The 24,425-nt window shown below is 47.8% G+C and overlaps 1 protein-coding gene across 6 annotated transcripts in view; it reads right to left on the bottom strand.

The window, feature by feature from the left end:
• The window catches only part of ZFHX3 (zinc finger homeobox 3), a 288,156-nt gene that overhangs the window by 84,856 nt on the left and 178,875 nt on the right, over positions 1–24,425 (bottom strand). For all 6 annotated transcript variants that reach the window (XM_044932121.2, XM_044932123.2, XM_044932120.2 and 3 more), the window contains one exon: positions 19,746–19,977. In XM_044932121.2, coding sequence (XP_044788056.2) covers positions 19,746–19,977 — 232 coding nt within the window. The remainder of the gene's footprint in view (positions 1–19,745; positions 19,978–24,425) is intronic.

Here is a 24,425-nt window from a genome sequence, read left to right as displayed (position 1 = left end):
AGGTTCTGAAGTAGAGATTAAGAATTATATTCATTATGTTCATTACGAAAACTGGGAGATGAGGCAGATGAAGAGGGTTTAACGATAACTTCTTATTTCACCCACACCTCCATCTCGACTTGCTCTCTTCTACTTGAAGTACCAGTGCCCGCCAGATACTGTACAACCATCCTGAGCTGCTTTGTCTCCCAGATGGAACCACCTCAACAGCACTAAGCATTCACTCGTGCCACCACCCCCACTCCCTGCTTCCGCTAGCTCAGATCCTCATCTGTCACGGCACGTGAGCTTCGCTTTCAAACCCTTCCGTCTTCCACCCAGGAGCCAGTGTTACTTGCCTAAAAGAGGGTGAGGTCACGTGACTCTGCTAAGCATCTCATGGCTCCCGGCTCCCCTAGAGGGAAGTCTGAGCTCCCTTTCTTGTGGAGAACACGGCTCATGCAGGTCCCACTGGGGGATTACTTCCGCCTTCTCCGTCTGTTCACACTCAAGATACGGCCACAGACAACATCCCCATGCCCTTCAAATTATCAGCAGGGTTCCGGGCCCGTGGCAGTGGTCTTTGTAAGAATCTTTTTCTGCTAGACAGTGAGCCACCTAGGGCATAGAGCGCATCCCGTCCAGCTTCTCCATCTCCCTTGTTCCACTAAAGGCTCACTAGACCTCTGTTCACTTAAGGGGTTGGGAGGCAGGGCCCTACTGTTCGTACAGCCTTGAAGATGAGAGAAGGAATAATCACCTCTGGAAAGGAAGACAGGTAAGAGTGGGGCAGGGATTCTAACAATGGACAGGAGGAAAAGCTAACCGCAGTTTGATACATGAAGAAGAAAAATGAGGAGGCTGTGGTTCCAGACACAGAAGCCCCCCTTCCCTTCTGCACTCTGCACGTGCCTACTGACCCTGTCCTGACGGGGACCCCCGGGCCAGGGGCCCACTTACTCCTGAGCACACTCATGCGATCAAGAGGTGCTCACTCTCTTTAAACAATGGGATAGGAATTGAATTAAGATTTATCATAGCCCGAGCTTCCACATTCCTAAGACCCTGCTCTTCAGGATCTGGCCAAGCTAATGCTATGCTTCCTTCTTTCACCAGGATCACTCCTTTAGTTACTTTCCATGCTTCTCATTCACTTCTACCATCAAGTGACACTTCTGAGAATTCTTTTCACTCCTTCAGTATTTTGAATTACTGAGTTACTTAATCATCGAGAAATTGATAAATTATAAACTTTAAAAGTCAAGTTTAATAACTATACCACTTTTTTGCCAAACATTTCTTCCTATTAATTTTTATTAGCTATATATTTTTCCAAATAATTCCATTTAAAAATTCAATTCCTTATTAAATATACTCAGTGGATCCTTCCACTAGATCCTCATTAGTTACAAAGGGGGAAATAGTAATTTTACAATGGATAAATAATCACTGTTAACTACTAATTCTTCACTAATGTAACTAATCAGTATTTGTCACCACATCTAACTGATCAAAGTTGACATCACCAATAAAGAGACAAATCAATACCACGTCCCTCCTGATACAGTGTACTAGAAGAAAAGCAACACCACTTCTGGGGAACTTCTATCAACATGCAAACCCCGATTCGAATCATGAGGAAACGTTAGACGCACTCAAGTTGAAGGGCACTCTACAAATTAACTAACCTGTCCTCACCAGATATGTTGAGTCTGTAAAAGACAAAGGAAAGAATGAGAAACTGTCCTAGATTATAGGACTCTTTTAAAAAGAGTTGGACATCCAAATACAACTTGTGGTCTGTGTTGATTTTTTTTTTTTTCATATAAATAGTATAACTGGGAAAATTGGGAAAATTTGAAGACGACCTACAGATTACCTAGTGCTTCTGTACTGATGTTAATTTTTTTATTTTGATAACTTTTCTGCAGTTATGTAAGATAATGCCCTTGTTCTTTGGAAATATACACTAATATACATTTCCAAATATACATTTGGAAAATACACTAATATATTTAGCAATCAAGTGGCACCATGTCTGAAACTGACTCTGAAATGGGCAGAAAAGATAACAATGAATATCTGTGTGTGTGTGTCCTAAGTAGGCATGTAGAGAGTGAGAGTGTGTGAGGAGGAGACAGACAGATAAACCAAATGTGCTAAAATGTTAACATTTGGGGAATCTGGGTAAAGATATACAGGAATTCTTTCTAATCTTAAGTTTTCCGTAAGTCTGAAATTATATTAAAAAAAAAATTTTTTTAAGTACAAATTGAGAGGCGGAGACAAGTAGAAGGAGGTAAGCTCACCCCCTTTCATGAAAACACCAAAATCACAACTGCTGGAAAACCATGGACCAAAAAAATAAAAATAAAAAAAAAAAAGTAAAATTGAAAAGAAAATGCATTAAGATTCCTAGCCTTTCTAGTCCCATTATATATTTTCTGTACTCTTTAGTATTGGCAATTACACACATTATTGCATAAATATTTTAGATTTTATGTAAATTTCATTCACTATTTGTTTTCAAGTTACCAATGAAAATGTTGGATAAAAACAGAACCCTTGCCAGCACCAGCACGTGCAGTTCCCCTCAACACAAATAGCCTAGAAATCAAAATATTATCCCTGCTTATCAGTCTTTCTTGTAGTCAGAATTCAACACATATAAAAATTTCTCTTTACGCTCAGAATTTGATTAGGAGGTTTTGGGAGAAACAGTAGTTTTGAGGTATGGTTTTGTTTGTTTTTGTTTTTTTGGTAGTACCAGGTGGCATGCGGGATCTCGGTTCTCGGACCCAGGAAGGAACCTGTGTCTCTTGTATTGGGAACATAGAGTCTTAACCACTGGACTGCCAGGGAAGTCCTTGATGTATTTGTTTGGAATACACCTATGATATTCACACTTGCAATTCTATCTGCCTCTCACATGGGCATACTGGTGTGGGGCAGGGGAAAGTGGAAGCAGCTAGATACGATCAACGGAAGGAGATGGGTCTGCAGCCTGTGGTCCTTGCCCAGGGCTCCTTCTCCAGCTGAATGGCCTGCTCCCTGGCCCCGACCAAATTCCTGAACTTGCCCAGAACGCCAAGCATCTTACTCTACCCGCAGCTACCAGGATTGGGTTCACCTGCTCCTTGGAGCTGCCCCAAGGATTTCTCCCAAGAATTCCTCACACTTCGGAAGGCCCGGGGTCTTTACTGCCCTGCCCACTATCTGGTGATTACCATGGACCACCCTGAACTGTGTTAATCATGTGTGCGTGTGTGTGTGTGTGCCTGCACGCATGCATGCGTGTGCGTGGGTGGCTGATATCCTCCCAGAATATGATAGGCAGGGGTCATCTCTCTTATTCTGTTATATTTTTCCACAGTAACTAGTGTTTACAATGAACTGGGGCTTGAACAGCTGCAAACCTCAACACCCCCAACCCCAAATTTCCAGAGTTAAAATAGGGCAAAGAACAACCCCTGCCTGAGTCACCTTGAAAGCAGGCTTGGAGATGGCGGAGGCCTCTGAAGTACATTTACAGCCTCCAGAATATAAGTTTGCATTTGCACAATACAACTTCCCTTTGCAATGAGAATTGATGTACATTATTTCCTTTTATCTTATTAGTATGATGGGATTTGTTCTGGATGAATCCATAGCACTACAGTTACTCATCATCATTCCATTATCACTACAGGTTTATAGATTTTCCCCTTTATTACTCATTTTATTTTTTCCATCAAGTATATTTCATACACGAGATAGTAATTACCAAGTTCTCTATTCCTTACACTTAAAGTTTGCCTTTTCCCCCTGATCATAAAAGCAGTAAGTGCCTATTGTTGAAAATCTTGAAAATACAAAAAAGTGCGAAGGAAGTAAAAATTGCCCATAATCAGTGATAACATCTCAGTATATTTATATATACTTTAAAGGGAACTAGGCCAATTATATGATTTGGGGTCTTGCTTCCCTGTCTATTGAGCTTTCTTCCATGTCCTTAAATATTAATCAAGAACATTATTCCTAATGGCCACCCAGATTTCCACTACATTTTCATAACACAGTTTACTTAATCCTTCCTCATCTTTGAAAAGATGGGTGGCAGAGGCTCCTAATTGCCTTCCTAACAACTGCTCTTTCTTGTGAACTGAGCACTCACTTTATTCGGGGCGGCAATACCCCCTAGTTAAAATCAGTATCTCCCAGTCTCTTGTGAGTCCAGAGAGAGTCATGTGACCAAATTCCAGCCAATGAGATGCAAGTGGAAGTAACGGGGTGCTTGGGAAAGCTCCTGGAAGGGGCAGGCTCGGGGGGCAAGTGCGCTCCTCCCCTTCCTGATTCCTCTTGCCCAGGGCACAGATGGAGTGCGGTCATCCTTGAGACCATGGGGATGGCCGAGAGGAAAGACGGAAGGAAGCTGGGTCCTCACTGACCTGAGGGGCCTTCACTCCTGCACTAGACTGCCCTCCTTCCAAGTCTGCTTATGTGAGGGAAAACGGAACCCCTAATTTGCTTAAGACACTTCTGGGGTTGCTCTGTGGCTCACAGGTTAAAGCTATGAGATGAAAGAATATACATATTTTTTGTTTCCCCACCTTCTACTATCTTCATAGTCTATACAAAGCTTTGAATATATGAGATTAAGGCCGCATACACAAACCAGAAATTCTGCAGCCATCCAGTCCAATCTGAGACAAAAGTCCAGCTGAGGGAGTATCTGAGTCTCTCATCTCCTGGAGGGCAGCTTAGCCGGGGGCGGTAAGAGCCTTTAGGGAATGACACGGGCCTGCATTTGTGTGAGCAGGAAAGCTGCCCTTCACCAGTTCAAGGAATTCCCATAAAAGAATTCCAAAATGCCAGGCTGCTGGCATTCTCTCCCACATGGAGCGCACCAGCAAGGGCACGGCGGAGGCCTGAAAACCTGGGACAGCCTTTGAGCTCTTTCTCAGAAGGGAGGCTTGTTTTTGGAAGCCTTCCACCCACCACGCTCCTCACAGAAGCCCCTAAGGGAACCTGTATGGAGCGCGTGCCTGCCCATACGGCCTGTGTGGGGCCCAGTCATTCACTCTTACACAGCGGCTGAGGCAAAGCCGCCTCTCTGCAGTTTCTACTTGATTCAGGAAGCGGAGGTGCAGCCGCCACTAGAAAAGCTGCTTCTCTACTGATGAACCGACCACCTTCCACAACAATGGCAGAGAAAGTGCTATAAAGACGTAGCCCAGAACTTCAGGACTGGTACGTATCCCAGGTTAAGTGAGCTATCTGCTTAAGTCAGGTTTAACAAGATGACAATGCTTTCATTCTACTGCTTTAAAAAGTGGTTCAGGTGTGCAGAAACGATTTCCAGCCTCATGAACACAGGCATGAACACCATTTCCTCGTTCTCAGGCCGTGCACCATCCCGCCTGGTCTAGGTGCTGGGATTCCAGACACCCCTGCCTCCATGGGGTTTTCCAGCCGTGGAGGAGAGGGAAGGCAGCACTGAGGTCACAGGGACTCCAGTCCACACCCAGGTGATTTGGGACAACTGAGTCTGACATAAGCTTATTTTTACTGCCCTGAACGGAAAACGAGCCAACAGCCCTGTTCATCTAGGATCCTAGCTGCTCTGTTTCACCGTCATGTATAGGACAGTTTTCCTACCCCAAAATGAAAGACTATTTTTAGCCCAACTTTGCTGTTCCATAAAACACACACAGACAAGATCTGAGGGATTCTGACCTAAAGTAAGTCTTCAGGATATCCAGGTTCACATATTTTCATTGTTATGATAAGGGGCAGAAGAATCTAATGGAAACGAATTCTAATATTCTCTACAAATTCAGGCTTCTTTATAGCTAGAAATGGCTTGGGGATCCAGTCCACTTGAGGATCATGATAGAATAAGACAAGAGTTAAGCTTCCTCTCTCTGCTTAATGAAAGCCGTGAGCTCCCCGTGGCAAGTATCTGCTGGAGAGGGGCCGGGACGCTTAGGAGATGCCGACCACGTTTCCAGGGTTGTCACGGCATGCCCGGGTCAGCACTTGTCCCCAGCCAGCCAGCCACTTCCTCCCCACACGGGCCCGCCCCTGAGAGAGTTTATTAACCAAGTGCTTGGGGGTTTGTGTGTATTTATATTACCTCCTCTTCTCTCCCTTCTGTTCTACCAGGGCACATTGGGGGGAAAAGTTATGATAAACTTTAATAAAAACAAAATTAAAATGATTAAACCTTTCATATCCGTTAGAGATAATCTCTCTTCTGCTGGCTAGTCAAATCTGGAAGAAAACAAATGCAAACCATCACTTTGTTGCCTCTCTTCAATCCCCTGCTCACTCCCCCGCCCCAAAGAAACAGACAGAAAAGGCTGCCTGTGGCCAAATTTTTAAAATAAATTACATTTGTCCTCACACACGGCAGCCAGGTGTGGCTGAAACATTCTTTCCAAATATCCCGTGATATATATAACGGACGTCCTTCCCTCCAGGGGCCTTTCCACGCGAGCCTGACAATCCCAGAAAGACTAGGACCCTGAGGGGGGAGGCATGGCTCCTTTTTATTGAAAAAGAAGCACCATTTCCCAATTAGCCATGTAATTCTGACTCATGGAAGGGAAGGAAGGCTGTGTGCCTGCACACCATCTACTGGAAGTACACACACACCCCAGTCTGCATTCCTGATTACAGCAAAGCCCAGAGAAAACAGACCAGTGGGGCACAAATCTCCCTGGTCTTATGTGTTCTAAGGACGTCTTCAGATCTGCCTGGGGTCTGGGCACATGCCTATGGAGGGGAAAATGGGTGCAGAAATAGACCAGGCCTGTCTGTCAAAGGCTGGCCAGACACACAAGTCAGGGTGAGGTTTTCAGCCCTCCCAGAGCGGGATAATGACCTCTGACACGCAGCATCTGGGATGCCAAGAGAACACAGGTGCCTGGGAACCGAGCACTTTCTGGATTATGATACTATGTAGTGGAACGGAATTCCAGTCCGGGAAAACCGCATCGTCCTCTGACATACCAAGGCTCTGCGTGGAATGTGGGATCGCCCATTGGCAGGTGGAGGGGAGGAGGAGGAGAAAGGTTCTTACTCCGCTACAGTCAGCCTGACACACACCCCCAGCAGAGCCAGCTTCCCCTTTTTCATCTCAGTTGTTTACGCTGTAGCAGAGACAACGCATCCTCAAGTCTAAAGGATGCAAGTCTGTCCTGCACTTCGCACTTGTGTCATGAGTCACCAGAAACAGATTTTGTTTTATGAGAAAACCATTGACCCCTGGGCTAAACCAGAGAGCTCCAAAGAATGCCACTGATCCCAGAAAGTGGCTTCTAAGCAGTGCAAGGTCAACACAGTCTGTTCTCCTTGTAGTCATCCCCCTTCGCAAGGACCCTGCCCACACTGCACCCTGCGGTGGCCCTCCCATCCCTGCCCAAGGGGCTCCTTTTCCTGGGGGCGATGGGGAGGGAGACCAGTCACCCCTGTGCGACAGGGGTCGTGCAGGTCAAGTTGTCATGGAAGCTGCAACAGTGGAAGAAGTCACACTGTCACTCCCCTGCTTCAACCTTCCCATCCTGATGGGAGCAAAATCTGATCCCCCTTCCCCTGCAGCCTGCCAGCGCACGCAGCCCCCCCTGCCAACCTTCCCACTGCCCCTCCAACTGGCTGAGGGGCTGTGCACCCGCTGGGTCCTCTGCCAGGGCCGCTCTGCTCAGCTCCAATGTCACCTCCCCAGGGAGACTTCTCAGAGCACCTTATGTAAGACGACTGACCCATCTCGCCCTGCCCTGCCTGGCTCTGTATTTATAGCACCTTGCACACCTGACATCCTCTCTTTGTTTATCTGGTGTCTGTCTCCCCCTCACTGGAGGGAAAAGTCCAGACTTTGTGCTCACTCCCTGCTGGCAGCTTTCCCAGAGCCCAGAGCGCCATGGGCCACACTCAGGACACTCCATGTCTGCAGGGCTAAAGAACTCCACGCCTGGACTCAAACCAGTCACTCTTTCCCCAGCCGTGGTTCTTGTCTAAAAGAGGCAGGGAAAGTCAAGTACATCCTTCCCCAACTAGTGCCTCATCTCTGCCTCTTCATTTGCAAACTCTTCAGCACGTGCCCCCCTCCTGAGCCTTGCTCTCCCTTCTGAACTCCAAAATCAGCCCCAATTTTTATTTTGCTCTGAATTTAAGTGCCTACACAGTTTTGAATTTTTTGAAAGTTTTGTTAACAATTCAAGACTCATATCTACTACAGAATTAGCATGAAAACTTTGGGGTGGACGCACCCTCATCCTGAGTGTCTCACAAGGCCAGGAGTCACTCCAGCACAGACCCCCAAGCCCGGCCCCCAGAGCAGGGCTGCCCTTCCACACTGTGGGGTTTCCAGTGCCCCTGGAATTGACTTGAACAGGAAAATCATAAAAGGGTTTTTTGAATATTAGGAAAACCACTTAAATCACTGCCAATTCTCAGAGAAGACTGAGGTTTGCACTTGATGGGCTGAAGAGTCACAAATGACCACTGCCCCTTCTTGCCCTGCCTTATAGGTTTCCTGGTGTCTACCCAGAGAGGATCGGGCAGTGAGTCATAGTCCTTTCTGGACATGAAGAACCCTGTCCCTGGGGCAAAGTGCTGCTGGTCTCTTGGGTGAGCTTGTCAGCCCCCAGCAAGAAGGCAAGACACTACAGGAAGAGTCTTGACAGAGAGCAGCAGAGCGCAGGAGGACTTCTGCAGCGAGAGACATGCCCTCCGTCTGCAGCGTCTAGTATGGCAGCCACGTGTTACAACAAGCACACAGTCTGGGAACCTGGAGACTTGAGACCTGTGATGGCTGAGAAGCCATGAACATGCCCTTGCTTTACACTCTCGCAGAGGAAGGCCCTTTGGGAGGTCAGCTGAGAAGCCTGTGTCCTGGGCTTGCATTTGAGAAAGATGAGGGTTGGGGGTGAAGACAGACCTGCCCTAGGGATACACATGAGGGGTGGGCCCTAAATGAGAAGGGTGAAGGCTTACGCACCAGGGCCCTTCTACAGTGTCAGGTCTGGAGGACTCAACACACACACAGGAAAACCAGGGAGTCAGAATCCTTCAGTACTTGTGGTAACTGGGATCCTCTAGACGGAAGCCCAACCAATAGACACGGTATGGAATTCTCTACCAAAGCAGGTCACAGAAGGTGACAAGGGGAGTGGCATTTACTCTAACCAGAGCAAAAAAATCACCCCCAAACAAACAAAAAACGAGACCACTAAACACCATCCACAAATCCACAAGCACAAAAAAATGTGCTTATTCTTAAAAGTGCCAGTGGGTAACAGAGGAGAGGCTCCTCGTGTAAATCCTCGCACTTGAGCCTCACACGCGAAGGCGTCCTGGAGAGCTGTCATAATGGAAAGCCATAGGCCGAGTGCCTTAAACAACCCAAGTTCACTTTCCCGCAGTTCTAGAGGCTGGAAGTCCAAGATCAAGGCGTTGGCAGGTTTCGTTTCTCCTGAGGCCACTCTCCTTGGCATACAGAGGGGCAAGCTGTCCTGAGGCGTAGGTCGCCAAGTTTCACAGGCGCGAGAATGTCCCTCCATGGGCTGGCTGTGCCCTTGGGACTCATCAGTGGCAGGTCTGGACAGAGGCTGTGTTAGGACAGGCCAGGCAGAGCGCTGCTCCCCATCTGATGAGCTCAGCGGGCACAGTGCTCTGACCTCTTTTCTGACCTAAGCAGGGGGCACTTCCTACAGAGCCCCCTGCCAGGGAGCTTGCTCTGCTTCTTCACAGACCACGGCCCACACCTAGAACCGAGATCTGGGAGCAGGAAGCTGCGGAGGGACCAGCAGGCACCGACTCCGCGGCAGGAAGGTCTGGGGTAGCCCCGTCACCCTCCGCCTCTGCCTCCTGTCCTCCTTCCACGTCCAAAAAGGAACAAGACACTGAACTCAGATGTCAGGAAGTGGGTGGTCACGGCCTAAAATGTGTTCCCCAGATTCATACGTTGAAGCTCTAAGCCCACAGAACCTCAGATGTGGCTGTATCTGGAGAAAGGGCCTTTAAGATGGTGATTAAGTTAAAGATGAGTGTTAGACTGGATTAGGGCACCCTGGCTGGCATCCTTATAAGAGGGGATTACGACACAGAGAGAGAGAGACAGGCAGGTCTGAGAGCAGAGTGAAGGCTGTGAGAAGAGGAGAAGACAGCCCTCTGTACGCCAAGGAGAGCAGCCTCAGGAGAAATGGAACCTCCCAACGCCTTGATCTGGGACTTCCAGCCTCTAGAACTGCGGGAAAGTGAACTTGGGATGTTTAAGGCACTTGGCCTATGGCTTTTCATTAGGGCAGCTCTAAGCAAACTAAGGCAGTCTAAAAGGGAAAAGCCTGTCCCAGGCAGAGGACTTTAAATCGAGCAAAATGGTGAGAGGAAGCACGTAGATTCTTTTTCTGTCTTCATGAGATGACGACAGATCTGGATAAAGCTGAGTGAAGACAACAGACAGGCTTGTTCCAAGAAAAATCACATACTATCCAACCTCTAATATTCTGATTAGAGCAGAAGTCAAGTATCTTTTAAAAGTGATAAATAGCTCTTTTTTCATTAACAAACACACAAAAGGTCTCAAGATAGTTTGGAAGTGTAAAACTATAAAAAGCCCTTTAACATCCACTCTGAAGGCTACATCTTGACCAAGTCCTTTCCAACTCCCTCAAAACTGCTAATGGATTAGGCTTAAGTGGCAAAACCAAAAGTAAATGCCTATTTGAAAACGTGCTTCTCTCATATGGAGAAAAACCGAGGTGGGGGGAAGTGGCAAATAGCAGAAACAGACGGGAAGGCGCGAAAGAACACACCTTACTCAGCCCGACAGAAAGCAGGAGGCGCGTGGGCACCACATCCGTTTCTTTAAAATGGAAGTCAAAGTGTTTTATGGAAAGTGCGGCCCAAATCCAGGCTGGGCCAGCGGGATCCCAGTGAGGAACCAGCGCCAGGGCAAGCGTATTGCGCGCCCCGTGGCCGGCCAGCACTGTCCATTAGAAACTCCCGAACCGCTCGGAGCAATCTGGTCTCTCCCCCAAGGCAGCCGTGAACCACACGTGACTAAGAAGCACTTGAAATCTGGCTGGTATGACAGAGAGACTGGATTGTAAATCTTTATTCAACTTTAATTAATTTAAACTTAAATAGCCACAGGGGGCTCGTGGCTGTCGCGCGGAACAGGCCGAGAACCTGGAGACGCTCCCTTGTCACTCTCAGAGGGTCGAGAAACCCCAGAAGCAGGAGGCTCTGGACCGCGCCTACTCCGATGTGGGCGGTCAGAAAACTTCCCACTGCTAGTCAGCGTTTGGGGAAGAAAAAAATCATGCAGGACTATAATTCTCCTAATTGGGTCACAGTTTGAAGGGGGTTCCTTAACATCCGTGACTCTGAGGAGAAGGCTTTGAGCTATTTCTGTGAGCAGAGAGACCAATGCATGCTCCACTTTCCTCCCGGACCCCCTACCAAGGTCAGGAGCAAGTTTATTAATATAGAGCGTAAGTGGCCCAAGAAACGGATTCTTTGGGCATGTCTGAAGGCGTATGAAGTTAAAATCATTGTTTCTCTTGAAAAATTACATTTGAGCAGCACGGGATGGTGTGAAGTGAAGAGGCTAGAATGAAGACGTGCCCACAAGACAGGGGGCAGTGGGTGATGACCACCATCCCCAACCCACCCAGGTACAGAGCCCCGACCCCAACTCGCTGGCTAGCTCCCATGCTCACCTGAGGAACAAGTTTCCCTCATTCAAGCTCCTTGGATCCCCTCTTTCAAAGGGACCCCCCATAAGTGTTCCCCTGACATAGCAACTGGTGGGACATGACATTCTCTGTCTGCCATGGGATCCCTATGTTTCTGAGCTCTCTGGCATGCTTACAGCCCTAAACAGGAGACCCCTAATGCTCACCCTCAATACCCACCCCCCTCCAAAAGGACTCACGGTCTCTCCTCTTTACGTTCATCTACATTTTCCTGGGCCACTCAGTATCACCCCCTCTGGAAGGGAGCAGCCACAGTGTTGGCACCTCTCAGAGTGGGCAGTGTGGGGTGGCCATGAGGGACCCCCCCACTACCTACCAAGGGGACAGCATGCAAGACAGCTCGAGTGCCCAGACGAGGAGGACAGGCAATGTACAGTCACACATACAGCCCAATATATTATATAGGGGAACATACACTCCAGTGTCAAACACTGAAATTAAACCCAAAACCCTGACAGCTTTGAACCTCCCATAAAAATAAAGCAACTACTAAATGGTGGATCCAGAAGACGAATGGGCAAATGAATGATAATCACTGTAACTCAGGCTACTGCAGCCAGATCTCAGATCATTTCTAAAAGGTGGAATGTCTTGGTGCATACGCTTATCTCTTCTGGAGAAGACAGAGAGGAAACAAGCTTGGTGGGAATTTTCATTGGAAGGAGTGATGCTAAAGCTGAAGCTCCAATATTTTGGCCACTTGATGCGAAGGGCTGACTCACTGGAAAAGACCCTGATGCTGGGAAAGATTGAGGGCAAGAGCAGAAGGAGGCGACAAAGGATGAGATGGGTGGATGGCACCACCGACGTGATGGACACGAGTTTGAGCAAACTTAGGAAGATAGTGAAGGATGGGGAAGCCTGGCATGCTGCAGTCCATGAGGCTGCAAAGAGTCAGACACAACTTAGCGACTGAACAACAACAATGACTCCAGTCAAAAAACCTCCTGGATAATGGCTCTCAGAGGTCTTCCTGGTATCCATGTAATTGCCCTGACTCTGGCTTCAGGACATTCCTAACTTAGAAGCAACAGCCTCTCCAAGATGCTTCTTTATAACAGACTCGGACGCTGCAGGGAAGGCGGTGCTATCACTACAAAGCTGTCTTGTATGAAGAGATGGAGCCTTAGCTTCCACACTGGTCGGGGGGAGGGGGCTGTGTGTGTGTGCGTGCGTACATGCGTTTGTGCACGCATATGCACGCACAGATGTGCACACACACGTGTGAGAGGAGGAGTAGACATACTGGCATATACTTAGAAGAAGGACTTAGAGAAGGTGATGGCACCCCACTCCAGTACTCTTGCCTGGAAAATCCCATGGACAGAGGAGCCTGGTAGGCTGCAGTCCATGAGGTCGCTAAGAGTCTGACACAACTGAGTGACTTCACTTTCACTTTTCACTTTCATGCACTGGAGAAGGAAATGGCAACCCACTCCAGTGTTCTTGCCTGGAGAATCCCAGGGAAGAGGGAGCCTACTGGGCTGCCGTCTATGGGGTCGCACAGAGTTGGACACGACTGAAGCAACTTAGCAGCAGCAGCAGCAGAGGAAGGACTAAGACAAGGAATATGTAATCAGAAGCCATCACACTTACAAATGTAAATGAACAGGCAATTGGCGCTGACCTTTGTAGATTGTTAGAGGACTAATTAAGGCAAATCAGGAACTCTGTTCCAACAAAAAAACAAGACTGTAGACACCCTAAGAAGTACTCCTGTCCTCTTCATGTGGATGCAAAATGCAAGCAAATCAGACGGTAATCAAACTACATGTGCTTTACACTGACAAAAGGAAAACTGTCTCCATGAACAAAAGACAACAAGATTCACCCCTTGGTCTCCTGTGAGTAATTTTGCTAGTATCTCCGTCAACGAGCTCAGCCACTATTTGAGCTCTTGCCATGCGGCTGGCACTCTATTAGATTCCATACAAACAGATCCCACCCATGAAGTAGTCAGAAACGCCAATTACAAATTTTGCTTTGAATGGCTATTTTAAAAGCTTTAGAAAAAAAAAAAAAAGGAACAGAATCAAAGTATACATCATTCAGCAAACTCCATTTTTCATTCAACAATATTATATTCTCTCTTCATGTCACTATATAATGAAGTCTCTTTAGCCTTGCATTGAAAAGCAGCTTTCTAAAAAAGCACCCTGAAATTCATAATTCTCATCCCAGTAGTCCCTCATCAGGAAATGGATTTAAAACAGATGAAGTCATGTTTTCTCTATTCCTTCATGAGTGCTCAAATTTTCAGTCACCCCAATTTGTTCAGATGCCCTTTACACATTTAACTTTTCTGGCCAGAATTACTTTATCCCTATGCTTCCCCAAGCCTCATGGACAAGACATACAATCAAAAGGAAAAAGGAGAGAGAAAAAACTCTGGTGGTTTTACAAAAACAATACTTTAGAACTGCAGAACTGGTCACAACCTATTTTAGTGTTAAAAGAAAAACTGTACTGAAATTGCATATAATTTAGCTATTTACAAAAAAACCAAAACAAACAAAAAGAAAACAATGCTCTTAATACTCCGAGGGCAGCTTTATGCCAGTTTTGAAAAATCAAAACAAAAACAAATGACGAACTGGAAAACACTGCATTTTCTTATTCTCTTAAATTGTACAAGTAGAACTCCTCGGAACTTGCTTCAAAAAAATCATCCATCAAGTGAAGCCGGTGAGTGTCTCAGTAAAGGCTGTCGTCTAAACCACATTGTCACTTGGCCAGCTCCCTGACCCCAGGAATTCACTACCTTGAGCGCTAAAGATGTGTCAGTGAAGGAGGCTGCCGTCTTCTGCTCCAAGCAAAATACTCCCCTCAATTCTGAATGAGCGCGCCATCTGTAAGCTGAGCCATCGTTCAGTTGCCCTGAACGCACAAGTCGGTGTCTAGAACAACGTATCCATACCAAGAGCTGAGAGACGGCATCAGCCGTGCCCCCAGCTCAAAGTCTTGCCCAGAGTAGGTGCTCGATGAAGAGTCATGTCATTACTTCTGTGCAACGTTTGGAGGGCTACATCCCCATGTGAGAAGTGGTTAAGGGCAGGGTAAGAGAAACAGGAGGAGGAAAACAGAGGAAGGCTGAGGGCAGAAACACAAAGTGGCTCTTGTCTTCTGGAAGCTCAGGGCACTGATAGAGCGAAATTAACCACAGTTTCACCTGGGAGCCAGAAATGCCTTTTTAATAAGCAAACAGGGAAGCTGATCCTACACATGATCCACCTACGGGTGCGTTCCATCTTCCAAGGGCTTCTGGTTAACTAAGGGGAGGCAAAGAGCCAAAGCCAGCCACTGGGAGATATGACCCAGGTGCCGCGGCAGCAACGAGCTTTGTCTGCCTTTATCTGTGTGCATGTGGGAAGGAGTGGGAGTGAAACAGGAAGGCCAAATCCCAAAACCATCGAGAGAATACTTGGTCCTGCAGAAAATACATTCAAGCCAAAATCAAAAGACGAGGTCACACACAAAAACTGTTGGGAAGGCACGAACCTTGGTAGTGTGGTTACCTTCTCTTCTGTGAGATGTACATTTCCAAGACATTCTTTTTTAAATGGGAAGGCCGTGTGTGTGTGTATGTGTTTCTAGCACAGAGGTGAGGGCGGCAAGCATAACCACAAAGACCATTGCACTTGGTAAAAAAAAAAAAAAAACAATACACTATGGGACTCACTGATGTAAGTAAGGGTGACGCTTGACCACAAGCAGGACTGTGTCGGGGAGGGTGGACTAGGTATTAGCATGTGGTCAGCAACCAAGACTCAGCCCTTTGGTGCAGCAGGGCAGGACCTCGATACTTTAAGGCTGGTCAGGAGGGCTCTCGAGGGACTTAGGCAGCCAGTGGTGGGTATGTATCTTGGCCACTGCTACAAAATTCTGAAGGCAGAGGAGACTTCCACCATTTCTCCTTCTCTGCACTTCCATGTGAGACTAAACTAACAAGTAAGGTTTGAAGAAGTGGCATTTCTGTCACCCCCAGGCGAGAAGCCACAGGAGAGTCCACTCCATCAGCCTCGGCAAGAGAAGCCCCGCCACTGCAGAAGGTGACAGGAGCTCTGAGGCCCTGGGCTCACGGAAGGGAAGGACGTTATTTTCGGTGGCTTTTGTATAAATCTCTCTGGTGTGCGGACAAGACAGGAGGAACGGAAAGGAGAGAGAACACCGTCTTTTAACCAGGTGATGACAGAATGCAGGAAGGAAAACCCTAGACAGCACCACTGTTTACACGCGGCTTAGAGTCAGAACGCAGGGCTCCCGACAGGTGCCCAAAGACAGCCCTGAGGCCTCCTCACACCACACGGACGACCTTGCCAGCTGAGGATCAGTGCCCCAACCTTTATGTTCCAGAGGAGAGAAGTGGGAATTACAAGCACACCTCACAGATGTTGTGATAAATCGAGTATGACAACAAAGTGAGTTAACGTGATCTCTGTGGTTTCCCAGTGCGTATAACAGTTACATTTACGCTACATGGTAGTCTATTAAGGTGGGGGGGCGGGGAATAAAGTATCTTAACTATCTTAATAAAAATAAATAAAAAATACATATCTTAATTAAAAAACACTTCAGTGCTTAAAAATGTTGATCATCATCTGAGCCTTCAAGGGGTCGAAATATTTTCTGCTGGTGGAGGGCTTGAAATAACGTGAGAATTACCAAAACGTGACACAGAGATGCAAAGTGAGCAAATGCTGATTGGAAAATGATCCCCACAGACTTGCTCCAAGTGGGGCAGCCACGAACCTTCCATCTGTAAAAGGTGATGCAGTGTCTCTGAGCATGGCAGAACAACGGACACCTGTTTTATGAAGTCTGTGTTTACAAAACCAGACGATGATGACTTTCAGTGTCTTAATTCTACCAGGTCCCTGCAGCCCTTCTCTTGAAGACATTCTTCCAAGAAGTTTATAAGAGTCCCTTCCCAGTGCAAGGGAGGAGGATATGTTTTAAGATGAGTTTTCTTGATGGAGTTTCTAAAACAGAACTGAGTTATTGTTCATGTCAATACGAACATTACCTAGTAATTTATGCCTTTGTCATTAGTAAAGAGTATACACTTAACTAGAGCGTATGGGTGGAAGGGCGGTGCAGGGTGGGGAGGGAGGTGGGTGGAGAGTGAAAACATGACTCCAGGCCGAAGACAATACAAAAGGATTCTGAAATACAGAAAGGAAGTCTATCATCTAGATGAAAGTTGCTCATACACTTCGGAGAGGGAGGAAAAGAAAAAAAACACTAATACGCATTAAATGAGAGAAACCCAGAAGGCAATGGTGTAAGAACGCAATTCCACAGTGACTGCATAAATAGAAGTATTACATTATAAAACAGGGGACTGTTTGTTCCAGCTCATAGACCCCGGGTGAAATGGCAGCTGTACACTATTTAGTTTGGGGCACCTCATTAATAAAAAGGGAATTCTGAGCAGAGTGAAAGAAAGAATTGAGGGGGCAAAAGGGACCAGCTTTTAGTGGAAGATTAAAACAATGACGTATGCAAAGCTGGTTTTAAAAAAAATTAAACCCTGAAATAAATAGGTCTGAGTATACTGGTAGAGGAAGAAGAACCCCGTGAAATGATTTAACAGCAGAATAAAGAGACTGGCAGAACAAACAGGCCAAAATGCCCTCGTGGGAAGCAGGGACCCCCACAGCTGGATGGCCCAATGGTCCCAGTCTTGGGGCCCTGGTGTGTCTGTGGGTGCTGGGTCCCATCCCAGGGCAGAACCATGGGGTCAGACATGAAACACAAGCCCGAGAGGTGGAGAATGATGAACTTTAAACAAAAGAGGCATACATGATACACGCGGGAAGGCACAGTCCATCTTGCAGTGACCTGGGGGTGACAAAAATCACCCTGATCCCCATGCAGGACTTTCCCAAAGCGGCAATTCAGGCTGACCGCTAGGAGGACTGGCCCCTCCTCTGTGATAACCCTACTCGAGCAGAGAGGAAACGGTCTCAAATTCTGGTGTATCCCATCATTTGGGGGATCGAGCTCCACCCATACAGAACAAGGGGGAAGAGAAGCAGCTGGGTGATGGACACAGAAGCTGTGGGCAGAGAGGTCCATGGGGGCTCTGGAGCGATGCCTCCAGTAGGAAACGAAGCTGACAGATAAAGCGATACATCAGAGCCTTCAGAGCAGAGAAAACGTCTACTCTGGCAGAGGGCTAGCCATGAATTAATCATAGGTACCTAGAAAACCAGAGAAAACAAAAAGTTGTACAAGAAGGTAAATGAAATTATAAAACTCTACATGGCTCAGCTGTGATTAATATTTATAGAGTTAGAATAATGAAAATACTGAATATTAATATGCCCCCAAATTATTATTTAATCATAACGGAAGACGGATCGGAGGGGAAGACAGAGTGTATTGAGGGGCTGGGGTGTGTTGGGTACCGAGTCTTGTGTGCAAGACGGTGTGTACAGAGTGGGGGCGGGGTGGGAATGTGAGTTTGTGGATCGGGTGTGTGTGAGTAGGTATGAGTGTGTGGGCCTGCAGAATGGCATACTAGTAAAATCCTTATCTTCCTGTGTAGAAAGCCGACAGGTAATGTCTAACACTTAGCCAAAAAAAAAAAAAAATTTCAAACAACAATAGTAGAGGCATGTTAAGAAATATGGCCATGAATAACAAAAGGAACAATTAAACTTGAAAGCCAGGGCTCTGGGGAATGGCACTGGGGAGGGCCGTGCCATTTTTCACAGTAAGGTTTATATAACTTTTTGCCTTTAAAAACTGTAAAAATGTGCAATCTGATAACATTAGGATTAAAACCCCACACAGTCATGACAGCTCCATGGCTGACAGGGTGCTGCAGGCAACAGAGAGGCCAAAAGGCCCGCCCGAGTCTGCAGCCTGGCCAGGTCGTGCGGCAACACGCCATCGGAATGAGCAAAGGGGTTTGTCTGCAGGATAAGTCGTGAACCTGGGCCTGTGAGGTGGCCCCAGTGAGAAACCTAGGGAGCCGCCTGAAGGGCACGTGCCAAAGGCAGGAGAGCAAAGTTTCAAGAGGCTGGGAGCCAAGGGCCAGGCCTAGTGCCTGGCGATGCTGGCCTGTGGGGCAGACCAAGGACCACGAGCCAGGGAGGGGCATGGAGGATGGTCCGGAGCAGCCGAAGAACAAGACAGAAACACGGCCAGGCAAGGGCGCTTCCAGAAGACACTGGGCAGCAACCTCAAAGACCAAGCAAGCAGCCCAGCACGTAGCCACTGGCCTGGGTACATGCAAGGTCAACAGCTCCTTCTCAAGCACGGTTTGATGACGAGAGGAAACAGGCTCTGAGAGTCTGATGGGAACTGGAGATGGACTAACACAGACTGTTCTTTCAAAATCTGAAGATTCTGTTGTAGACAGACAGCAGAACCCAGGATTAAGGGAGAGCTTTTGCTGTACGGTTTTTAAAGAGACAGGTGACTGTCCTATGCTTCCAAGTGGAGAGAAAGGGATTGGGAGGCTGAAAAAAAGTGAGAGAGAGGGGACAGTCTAATGTACGAGGTTCCCGCGGGAGTAAGTCACATGGGGAAGACAGGAGAAGGGACTGCAGGCTAGAGGACAGGCAGGAAGCAGACACGGGGCGAGGGCTGCGGCAAGGTCCCCACACTCTCTGTGAAGGAGGGGGCAGCTCTGAGCCGGGAATAGCCGGGGCACTCGGATACAGTCACGATGTTTTTAATAAGCACTCACTCTTCGATCATCTCTGAAGTTCATTCTTACAGACCAAACTCTAGGCCACAAACTGCCCAATCTCAGTTCTGAGCAAGACATACTTTAGCATTTTCTTTATGTCGATCTGAACCCAAGACTGAATCTAGAACGCACGCCGGACGCACCTGGGGAGAGGACACAACACACGGTCTGTCGACTTGCTCACCGGGCAGTGGCTTGTGACGTGCAAAGAAAAGCGGTGCTAAGTTCCTCTAAAAAAATTGAAAGTAAGAGGAAAGTGACAGTCCCTGCGCGTCCCCTATGCCCAGAGCACAGCAGCCACCCGTGCCCGCGAGACCACTCACCGGGGTCAGTGGAGGGGCACCTGCGGATGGTGAAGATCTGCCCCAGGTCCTCGTCCTCCTCGGGGAGGCCCTTCTGCAGCCGCTGCAGCTTGCGCAGGCTCTCGCTGCGCTGGTGTTTCATGGAGCGCACGTGCTGGATGAGGTTGAGCTTGGCCTTGGTGGAGTAGCTGCACAGAACGCAGTGGTAGTAGCAGCTCTCGCCCTCCACGCCGCTCTCGTGCTGCTGCAGGTGCTGCGAGGGTGAGAGAGAGGGACGTGCCCTGGTCAGCCGCACCAAGCCCAGTCCCGCCGTGAGCCCGCCCGCCCTGCCGGCCGCCCCACAACCCCTTTCCGGAGTGACTCGGTTTTCCCAGGGGGCCCTTCCCCCAGCAGCTTGATGAGGACAGGGAGCAAGGTGACTCTTGTTCCTGCCTCCCCTAGGTATGTCAGAGTGCTGAAAATGCTGATGGATCCGACCCTCCCAGTGTAAAACTGGGCTTCCTGGCACAATAATCCAAGGTTCCTCTTGCCGCTTATCTCCAAAGTGTTTGCTCTATGTGGAACAGGGGTTGGCAAGCTATGGCCACAGGCCAAGTGCACCCTTCTGCCTGGTTCTGCAAATAGGGTCTTGGTGGAACACAGCCACAAACTGTGTTGGTTTGTGCATCATCAATGGATGCTTTCTGAACACCGGATGGAGTTCAACAGTTGCAACAGAGATTACGTGGCCTGCAAAACCTAAAATCTTATTATCTGGACCTTCATGGAAAAAGTGACAAGCGCCCACTTTAGGGGATGGCCTACAGGATGGTCACCTTACCTGCACAGAATCTTAGGTCAGTATAGAAGCGCCAAAGCTGCTGTGTGGCTATTTCACAAGAAAGATGACTCAAGCTTTTGTATTTAGAACTAGTCTATTAGGAGAACCTGAAATTACGTTTTCCCTTAAGATTAGGAAAAAAGGAAAAATAAATTTGTCCAGACCAGTTCTCTCTCAACATCTCAACATCATTTGGCTTAGAGCTCAGATGGTCAAAATTACACTCTGGGCTGTGTTTGTGTCGATACAGAACTTTGATTCCAGAACATGGAAGCCCAGGCGTCAGTACGAAGCAGACGCGACAGGGATAAAAGTATGGTACACAAACCAGCGGAGGCCATGGGGTTAGCAGAACCCAGACTTCTGCATCTTGAAGAAGACTTGTATCCAAGCACAATATTCACATCCTTTGGGGTCCCTGTGAGAACACATGGAAAGCTACGGACCCTTTTTATTAAGAATTAGAGAACTGACATGCTCCTGGTATAGAAAGGCCACCTTCTTCATTTCAAATGACTCATTTTAGGCGAAGAGGGAATTTTTCTATTGGGTACACATAAAGCAGGAAAAAAAAAAAAAATTCCAAGAAGTTTTGAGTGGTTGACTCAAGGTAACACAGCTAATTAATGGGAGAAAGAGAACTAGAATCTGGCAGCATCCGCCCCCCGTATCCTTCTGGAGGAGGAAATTGACATCATGGATTTTATGGGCTCATGTTACCACCTGTCCTTCCCTCTTTCTCCTCACCCCAATTCCCACCTCCAGTCCCCTGAGCCTGGCCCAAGAACCACAATAAAGCCTTGGGGCTGCTCTGTGCTGCTCATCTCCTTTCTGACCACACTTGTTCTATTTGATGCCCGTGCCCAGTAACTATCTCTGGTCCTGCTTGGACCTCTGTCCTGTCCTGATTATACCATGGGACACTCAGGAAGTGCAGAAGTCAATGTCCCGCACTCTGCTCAATGCTAACAAGAGCGGCCCAGCTGTTCCTACTGGATGACACAGCTTTGAGGCTCATATGTTCACATGCACACATCCTATGTTCACAGAAAAAGTGTGAACGTCCCAGAAGCAGGTCTGGACCTCACTGGAAGAGGAAATATGAATGCACCAACAGAGGGCTGAAGAAGGGGAGGGGGCGCAGGCCTTCGACCATGTAAGCTGGCTACACGACATTAACTTTTGCTCTGAGGCCAACCTGCAGGTAACACCATGAAGGGCTTCACAGGTATCAGCAGATAACAATCCCTTCTTTCCCAGAAATGGGTGATTTAACACACTCAAGTGCAGAGCCTTGGAGCAAAACGATATGTCTTCCCCTGGCCCTGCCTCCAGTAAGAGCTGGCCTACAGAAATCACAACCAGAAAGAGATTGAATAACAAGCAAGCTCAATGTTAACTGTCAGAGTATAACCACCAAAAACACAAAGCTACTTTTCTTGAAATAAATTTGAGCTGTTTCTTTTTTTTTTTTTTTAATGGTTTCTCTTCAGTTTGCCCCCTCAGACTTAAGTCTCCTTGCCAAGGATGGAAAGCTCCAAAGCTACATTTTTTGGAGGGTGGGACTCTGGGGAGAGAGACTGATGGGCTAGATGGAAAGTAAAACAAAATGAGCTTGCCCATGCTGATTCTCCCCCAATTCTCCATGCTGCTGCTAAGTCGCTTCAGTTGTGTCCAACTCTGTGCGACCCCAGAGACAGCAGCCCACCAGGCTCTGCCATCCCTGGGATTCTCCAGGCAAGAACACTGGAGTGGGTTGCCATTTCCTTCTTCAATGCATGAAAGTGAAAAGTGAAAGTAAAGTCGCTCAGTCGTGTCCGACTCTTCGTGACCCCATGGACTGCAGCCTACCAGGCTCCTCCGTCCATGGGATTTTCCAGGCAAGAATACTGGAGTGGGTTGCCATTGCCTTCTCCAAATTCTCCATAGGCACCCCCGAAAGCCAAAAATGGAACCCGGGTATTCCCGGGAGCAAGCATTAGGGTTGGGACTGAGGAACAGGGAACCCATACAAGAGCCAGGAATGGCCACCTTGGATCACTAAGACCCAACAAATTACGTTTATTAAAATTTCAACAAAAACTGACTGAATGAAAGGTAACAGGAAAATAACCATGGAATTCAAAGCGTTAAGTCCTATCAAGGGATTCTGGTGGTATTGTAAACTACGAAATCACAGAAAGGATCATTGAAGCCTTAACCTCGAATTCCCATTACCTTCCCATGAAACAGGACTTCCTGACAGTAAGGCTCTGAATCTTAAACATGAAATTTTAATATGGATGTGAGGGTTCTTTTCCAAATGTCTGGGGTTTTTAGTCTCTGAGCCAGAAGAGAGGATAACACGGCCAGAAAGAGTTGGATGGGAGCTGAGATACGAGATGTCTTTCATCCTTAGACTCAGGGGCTCTTGGGTGACAGGGCTGTGTAAATCCTCAACTGAAATAAACATCACACTGGGGACTCCTGCTGGAAAAATAACTGATGCAACGATGATGCCCCTACACCACCTCACTTGACTCCTGGTAGTCACTGGCAATCTCTGCTGCCACCAGGAATCCTTTTGGTCTGCTATGTGAGAACCATTTTGGAAAGCAAATGGGTGCCTGATGCAAATGGTAGAGACAAGAATAAAAACAAAAAATGCGGAAAACAGAGCCATGGCCTCTTCCTCTGAGCCGGGTGTAGCAGACAGTTAGGGTCCCCTCTCAGAGACTTGCACAGAAGCTTAATTCAAAATTCCAAGCTTGCTTGCACACTCCAAGTTCACTCTCCAAGACATACACATGGAAATCCAGAATAAATGATTTCTCCATTCCTAGGAAACACCTGCTCATAAAGGTTATACCCCAACCCAAACTTCCACTCACAACTGGAGTCTCTGGGGGTCCTCCTGCACGTGAGAGCTCCTGTTCTCACCACATCTTACAGGCTCCTGCTTGGGCAGTTTTCAGGCTGTCCAACGTGGAGCAAACGGGGGTCCAAAGCCAGCAACAGGGCCTTGACCTCTCCGCACCATCTGGTCCCTTCCCAGGCCTTCGGTGGGTCCAGGCCCTGACCTTGGAGGCCAGGCACCCTCTCCCTCCCATGAGGCGCTGTACCATCCCTGGAATTCCACCCTCGGAACCTGCCTAGTAAGAAGCAGCAGGAGTGGGCAGGACTGGAGAGACTGACTCCACAGTGGCGGCCAGCCCGTCACCCCGGAAATGCTTTCCCTGCAGGAGAGAGTAGATGTTTTCATCTGGAGAAGGAGGGAGAATGATTTGTTCCTGACCCAGCTAATTAGGATACCCTCAGTTGGGATCACAATGTATTTAATTAAATTCACTGTAATATATGAAGAATCCACCGAGGCACAAACCCCAGTGGAACACTCAGTGAAGGGGCTGCCTCCTCTCAGACTTCCTGCTCTGATCTCGGCAGGCAGGAAATCCTTCTCCCACACAGATACTGGACTCCCCCAAGCCTCTCCCCCTCCATCACAGAGCTCGCCCACCCTCAGGTAGGAGGACCCACGTCTTGTTCAGCTGTTTCCATTTATTTCTTTACTTTGTGCTCAAGATTCTGAAGTCTATGCTCAAGATTTCTTTATGCTCACCTCTAGCGGGTCAGTTGTGCAGCCTAAAAAAGAAAACAGGGGACTTTCCTGGTGGTCCGCTGGTTAAGAATCTGCATTCCAAGGCAGGGGATATGCGGGTTCCACCCCTGGTTGGGGAATGAAGATCCTACATGCCACAGGACAACTAAGCCCATGCATCACAACTGCTGAGTCTGCACACCTCACCTAGAGCACCTGCACGCCCCAAGTAGGGAAGAAACCCACACACCGCAATGAGAGGCCCCACAGGCCGAAATGAAGATCCTGCGTGCTGCAACTAAGG

Source organism: Bubalus bubalis, chromosome 18, assembly GCF_019923935.1.
Source record: "Bubalus bubalis isolate 160015118507 breed Murrah chromosome 18, NDDB_SH_1, whole genome shotgun sequence".
Classification (NCBI taxonomy): Eukaryota; Metazoa; Chordata; class Mammalia; order Artiodactyla; family Bovidae; genus Bubalus; species Bubalus bubalis.
The sequence above is the reverse complement of the archived record's forward strand: the minus strand, read 5'-3'. Positions and strand labels throughout refer to the sequence as shown.